This window comes from Macrobrachium rosenbergii, chromosome 4 (assembly GCF_040412425.1).
Source record: "Macrobrachium rosenbergii isolate ZJJX-2024 chromosome 4, ASM4041242v1, whole genome shotgun sequence".
NCBI classification, from domain to species: Eukaryota; Metazoa; Arthropoda; class Malacostraca; order Decapoda; family Palaemonidae; genus Macrobrachium; species Macrobrachium rosenbergii.
The window spans coordinates 37874971-37882058 of record NC_089744.1 but is presented as its reverse complement, the minus strand read 5'-3'; the positions used below and the strand labels follow the sequence as shown (position 1 = coordinate 37882058).

The 7088-nt window shown below is 42.2% G+C and overlaps 1 protein-coding gene across 1 annotated transcript; it reads left to right on the top strand.

Moving 5' to 3' along the window:
* The first annotated feature begins 1352 nt into the window (after positions 1–1352).
* On the top strand, positions 1353–5313 carry LOC136832799 (uncharacterized). The gene has a single exon (XM_067094372.1). It carries the CDS (start codon positions 1366–1368, stop codon positions 4507–4509), a length of 3144 nt encoding a protein of 1047 aa, XP_066950473.1. The 5' UTR covers positions 1353–1365; the 3' UTR covers positions 4510–5313.
* Positions 5314–7088: the final 1775 nt, after the last annotated feature.

Below are 7088 nucleotides of genomic sequence, written 5' to 3'. Positions count from 1 at the left end.
TGCAATGCTGATTACGTATGTTGGAGGCTTCGGGTCTGGACAGTCTAGACAGTTCAGATAATGTTTGAATAAAGGTTAAAAGATGAATATTTACAAGACAATCAGGACGAGGTGCCAACCTGAATCAATTAAAATCTAAAGTGACAAGAATATGTGCCATAAGAAAGGATGGTGACCGGCCATACAAACATGGAAATAAAAGGTATTTCCTCACGTCATGGGATTAATAGCTTGTAATTGGCTGTTTAATTTCTTCATTTACAATAAGACAAAGACGTCTCTCAGTATATGGGTAAACCTGCCGAACTAGAATCATAAGATACACATAGGTAAAATCTATGTCTCATATTTCGGCCACTAAGCACTTGAGAGGGAAATGCGATTGAGGAGATCTGAAATGCAGAATTTAAGCTGTGGCAGCCACAAAAGTAGAAACCATGCTTCGTCTCAGCAATTTGCATTGTACATATGACAAAAGAAACAATTGCCAGAAAAACATTACCTTACCTGATTACACAGACTTGACATTAATATGAGAAGTAACATGTTAAAATCATAATTTTTTTTTATTCTTTCAAGGTGTTATAAAGCTTATCTTTAGAATATCATATCATTGGAATATTGCTTTCATATTTAGGACGATTCATCCTTTCGTTTCCGTTTCCTTTGGACCCACTAAAGTGGTCATTGTCAATGACCCTCCCCACACCTATTCTTTAAATACTCTTTCTGTTGGCTGCAATTGTGGCCCTATCACCTTTTTCGTAGTTAATATTTTGGCCATTGTTCTACAGAGCTTAAACCGACTCTGTCCCTCTACTCCTGTCGGGTGAAATCGTAATGATTGCCACTTCTCTCTCTCACTGGATTATACAGTTTGGAGTTCTCTTCCTGTCTCCATTTTCCCTGATTCTTGTAATCTGCCATCATTCAGGTGTGCTTATTACTCCTTTTTTCTTTCCTTTATTGTTTACTTTAGTTTGTTTTTTATTAAAATAATGAAACACTACGTCTTAAGATTATCAGGATTGCAATACGGGTAAGTCAACAGAGCACACAGCTACTGCATCCTCAGCTTTGACCTACACTGTTGAAGCAGATTGGTCTTTGGCAAGTTCCAGTACCTGACACCTGCTGACATAACTCTAACAGTGAGCTCTCTATCTTTATTATGAATTCCATTCTTTTATTGAATCATCCACAGAATCATCTACAGAATTTCTTTTCTTTCATGGTACTCATTTACAGGGGGCATAATTTGTATAAATTATCAAGCGTACAGAGGCAAGATTTAATCACATATATTAGAGAATTTTATCAGTATTTTCTTTTTATTTGCAGGTATGGTTTGCAGTTATTGTGCTTATGGCAATATGCATCGACCTGTCCGTGGAAGACAGGCCTCAAAGACCCAAATATAAGCCAAAGTACAAGCCTAATATACAGTACCGTCCCCCAAAAAGGCCTCAGCATAAATACCGTCCTCGGCCTCATCATAAAGCAAAACCTCAACACAAACCAAGGCCTAATTATGGACCACCACCTAAAGCTCCAGCCCCTAATTATGGAGCTCCTATCAAAGCTCCAGCTCCAAGTTATGGACCTCCTCCTAAAGCTCCAGCTCCAAGTTATGGACCTCCTCCCAAAGCTCCAGCTCCAAGTTATGGACCTCCTCCAAAGGCACCAGCTCCAAGTTATGGACCTCCTCCAAAGGCACCAGCTCCAAGTTATGGACCTCCTCCCAAGGCTCCAGCTCCAAGTTATGGACCTCCTCCCAAGGCTCCAGCTCCAAGTTATGGACCTCCTCCCAAAGCACCAGCTCCAAGTTATGGACCTCCTCCCAAGGCTCCAGCTCCAAGTTATGGACCTCCTCCTAAAGCCCCAGCTCCTAGTTATGGACCTCCTCCTAAAGCCCCAGCTCCAAGCTATGGTCCACCACCTAAAGCCCCTTCTCCTAGTTATGGACCACCATCTGAAGCCCCATCTCCAAGCTATGGGCCACCATCTGAAGCTCCAAGCAATAGCTATGGAGCCCCGGAGGGACCAGACACAGGGTATGGGCCTCCTAAATCTTCAAGCATTATACAGATCTCAAGTGATTATGAAGGTGGGTCACCTTCCACTGATTATGAAGCCCCATCTAAACCTAGTAATGAATATGGTGCTCCTCCTGTAACCAGCAGCGGCTATGGTTCTTCTGGCACTAGCAGCAGTGATTATGGAGATGTTGGTTCATTCAGTGATAGTTATGAAGCTCCCTTATCTGACAGTGGTGGTTATGGGTCTTTCGCATCTTCTTTTGGGAGTGGTTTTGGGCCACCTAAAGGAGAATCTACATATGAACCAACTTTTCCACCTTTTCCAGACTTCTCTGATTTTGGATCATTTCCATCTTTGTATGATTCTTCAATTGAAGTGCCATCAGGAGATTATGAGTCACCTGCCACAGAGCCTAGTCAGTCTTACTCTCCACCTTCCTCATCTCCTTCATATGCTGCTCCACCATCACCCTCCCAATCATACTCACCTCCTGCACCTGCTCCTTCGCAGTCTTACGCACCTCCTGTGCCTTCAGAGTCATATTCACCTCCAGCTCCCTCACAGTCTTATTCAGCTCCAGCTCCATCACAGTCTTACTCAGCCCCAGCTGCCCCAAGCCCTTCACAATCATATTCAGCTCCAGCACCATCACAGTCTTACTCAGCCCCGGCTGCTCCAAGCCCTTCACAGTCATATACAGCTCCAACTCTATCTGTGTCCTACTCACCCCCAACCCCCTCACAGTCATATTCAGCCCCAGCTCCTTCACAGTCATATTCAGCTCCAGCAGCCCCAGCTCCCTCACAGTCATATTCAGCTCCAGCAGCCCCAGCTCCTTCACAGTCATATTCAGCTCCAGCAGCCCCAGCTCCTTCACAGTCATATTCAGCTCCAGCAGCCCCAGCTCCTTCGCAGTCATATTCAGCTCCAGCAGCCCCAGCTCCTTCGCAGTCATATTCAGCTCCAGCAGGCCCAGCTCCTTCACAGGCATATTCAGCTCCAGCTCCTTCGCAGTCATATTCAGCTCCAGCAGCCCCATCTCCTTCACAGTCATATTCACCACCAACCCCCTCACAGTCATATTCACCACCAGCTCCTTCACAGTCATATTCACCACCAGCTCCATCACAGTCATACTCAGCTCCAGCAGCCCCAGCTCCCTCACAGTCATATTCACCACCAGCTCCATCACAGTCATATTCACCACCAGCTCCCTCACAGTCATACTCAGCCCCAGCTCCTTCACAGTCATATTCACCACCAGCTCCATCACAGTCATATTCACCACCAGCTCCCTCACAGTCATACTCGGCTTCAGCAGCCCCAGCTCCATCACAGTCATATTCACCACCAGCTCCATCACAGTCATATTCACCACCAGCTCCCTCACAGGCTTACTCAGCTCCAGCAACCCAAGCACCATCACAGTCATATTCACCTCCAACTTCCTCACAGTCTTACTCGGCTCCAGAAGCCCCAGTTCCCTCACAGTCATATTCAGCTCCAGCTCCCTCACAGTCATACTCAGCCCCAGCAGAGCCAGCCCCCACACAGTCCTATTCAGCACCAACTGCTTCACAGTCATACACTCCCCCAGCCCCTCAGTCTCCAGTGCAATCTTATTCTCCCCCTTCACCCTCATTTGCTACACCATCAGCTTTGCCAGAACAAAGTTACAGACCACCCCCTTCTCCCCCCCTTCCCCTGGACAATGAAGCAGCAACCCCTTCTGGTCTTTATGGACCTCCTACCTCTCCACCCACTACTTCACAAAGCTATATAGCACCCGAGTCCCCATCCAACAGTTACAACACCCCTTCTGTCCCCTCAGACAACTATCAAGTTCCTTCACCTGCAGCTGACACGTATGAGCCTCCTTCAACCCCTTCAGATAATTACCAAGGTCCTGGCAACTTTCAAACATCAGCTCCATTACCATCCAGTAGTTATGAACCTGCACCTTCTTTTCCATCCAATAATTATCAAGCACCATCCCCAGCCCCACTAAATACTTACCAAGCTCCTTCAGCGCCGTCTAACAGCTATAGTGCACCACAAGGTCCATCTGGCAGCTATGATGCTCCTTCTTCCCCTTCCAATATCTATGAAGTACCAACTGGTCCATCTAATAGCTATGAAGAGCCAAGCACACCATCAAATAGCTATCAGCCAGCGTCATCACCATCCAATAGCTATGAATCACCAACTACACCCTCAAACAGCTATGAAACACCAGATAATCCATCAAACAGTGTCCAGTTACCTTCAAATAATTATCAACCCCCAACAGAATCATCAAATAGTTACCAGGCACCAAACACTTCTCCAACTAACAGTCAAGAACCCCCATTCATCTCTAGTGATCCAGAACCTGAGTATGAACCCAACTCAGCTTTTGGAGACTTTAACTTTCCTTCTTTTGCTGACTTATTTGCCGATGACCAGTGGGGTGACAAAGTCGAAAAGTGATGACTGACATTCATCAACATGAATATGATTTTGTTTATTATGAAGCTAAGTTTCGGTTGTTTTTCAACTTCTGGCACCCAGACAATCCAAAAAGCTGTCCTAAGAAGAAAGAAAAGTGACATTCGAAGACACTCACTAAAAATTAAGTTCTGCATGCAAAAAGTGCTATGACATGAAATGGACTAGCACATCAACATCAACATGACTTATAAACTACAAATGACAAATAACAAATGATCGCCTGAGTGACTGAATGAGGAGGGCCTCCAGAGATAAACAAGCATGTTGGAGATGGTGATGATGATGGTGATGATCAGATATTATAAGAAAATTGAAGCTTCTTGAATTTACAGCTTTACAGATAGTTTGTTTTTATTGTTGTTTATTGTTGACAATGGTTATGTAAGTATAGTTTTACACTGTTTAACGTACTGAGATGAATTATCTCTTCTGTAAATATCGCCTTGGGTTAAAATATTTTTGCTAATAAACTGTTATAAAAAATGCGATTCTTTGTTTTTTTTATATTTCCCGTTTATATTACGAGTGATGTTAAATCTCAACTTACCGCATTTTATCCGAGTTTCATTTCCCATGGAAATTTTGTATGCATCAAACTTGGTATGCTTCCACTAGTGGTTTTTTTTTTATCCCACACATTTCTCTTTGCTTAAATTTTCATTCTACGGTATGGGAAATATAGACTCATGCCTACATTTCCCATTTTTTCGTCGTCATGGCAACATTTGTAGAAAAGAAAGTTATTATCATGGTCATTACAAAAATAAAATATATATATTTCATGACATTTCACGTTGGAAGAGGTTCTACTGATATAAGTTCAAAACATTTTTGCTAACACATTACATTACTTTTTTCGGTTGACAATTATTTCTAAACTGATTAAATTTTAATCAGATAGATGAATGTAACAATGGAGAAATATCTTTCATACATATTAAAAGAATCTATTATTGATTTAATGTGATTGATATTATTTGTTTGTTAAATATGTGTTGAGAAGAAGATAGGAAGATGTTTAAGCAATGCAGACTGTTGCACAGCGTACAGTGCACATATGCATAAACAGATCGCATCTCAATAACAGTCGAAAATTACTCTTACAGTCTAAAGGGAAAAAAAGTTCCATCATATTTATGCATCATTCTCCTAAGAAGCAACTTTACAATAGCTAGCAGTGAGTTATGAGGTACCAAAAAATAAAGAGAAAAGAGTCTTACCAGTCTTTGTTCATGAGTAACATCCATTTCGGTCACTATGAGGTCCAGAAGCCACAACGGAACAATTTTGCCAGCAATGGCACGTCGCTGAAAAATAAGGGTGCATAAAAAAATACTCATGCATGAAGATGGAGATTAAAAATGTATACCGCAATGCAAGAAAGGACATTATTAACTTACTGGATGAATAGTGGGTGAAAACATTAACAGGGACAACTATTGCTAAGCTATAAAAATAAACAGTTCGGTTGACTTTCAATTTATTTCCCCATTCACAATTCCACGCAAAAAAAAAAAGTAACGGAGAACGAACCAGCAGCTCACTAGTTTCAAGGTCACGCATGTTGAATATGAGAGTGATATTTCCTTGGGTCTCCAGGGCCCAAGCATCACCCTTTCAGGGCCCGGTGCTTGCATAAAAACTGAGTCCCTCCCGCACTCTTCCTCTAGCCCTGGCCTCACATAATTCAAAAGTGTCCAACTACAAGCTTAAATTAAACATCAGGAACATATCAAACTCAGTTAGTTTGTATGAATTTATTCCAAGAGTAAGTGGAAATATCGGAAATATAGTTGATCATCAGTTATTAAAAATTAATAAAAAACAACAACAATAATAATAATATCGTTAGGGGAGCATGGGCCCCATGAAAATCCTTTCATTTTGTTTACTCTCTAAAAGAACAGTTAAAATAAATAAGCTGCTGTCGCGGGGCCCCCAGACTGCAGTGCCCCAGGAAAGTAGTACCCTTTCCCCCCCAATGCTTGGGCCCTGTGGGTCTCACTCAGGCTGCTGTTCCTTCCACTACAATGCCAGGAGGCGTTTGATCAAGAAATGCCGAGAGTAGATGCTCCAGTGCAGGAAAACATCATCGGTAACCAGGATGCTCTGAACTGAAAGATTAGAACTGCAACTGCAACTTGAACAGATCACCGTAGCCATTACATGAGATGACATATAATAACTTGAGACTGTATCAGTAGAGCCGCTAATGAAGAATAACATTACTGAAATGATAATTGAAAACATCAATCTAGTTTTAGACACAATACCACACTCCTGGAGATAAACAAACAAACAGGCAGCAAGGAAAAGTTTCAAGGTCGATGTTCGACTCTCCAATGAGTTCCACGATTAACGGTACGTACCAAGATATCTTCTCTACGTACTGGTTCGTACCAAGATTTCTCTCTCTACGCACTGGTTCATACTAAGATATGTTCTTTTACACGTACTCGTACATATACCATCACGAAATTAATTATACAGAATTTGTTTTTGTAATGAATATGAAAATTGCTCTCTTTATTTTTTAGTTATTGCCATAACTGCAGAAA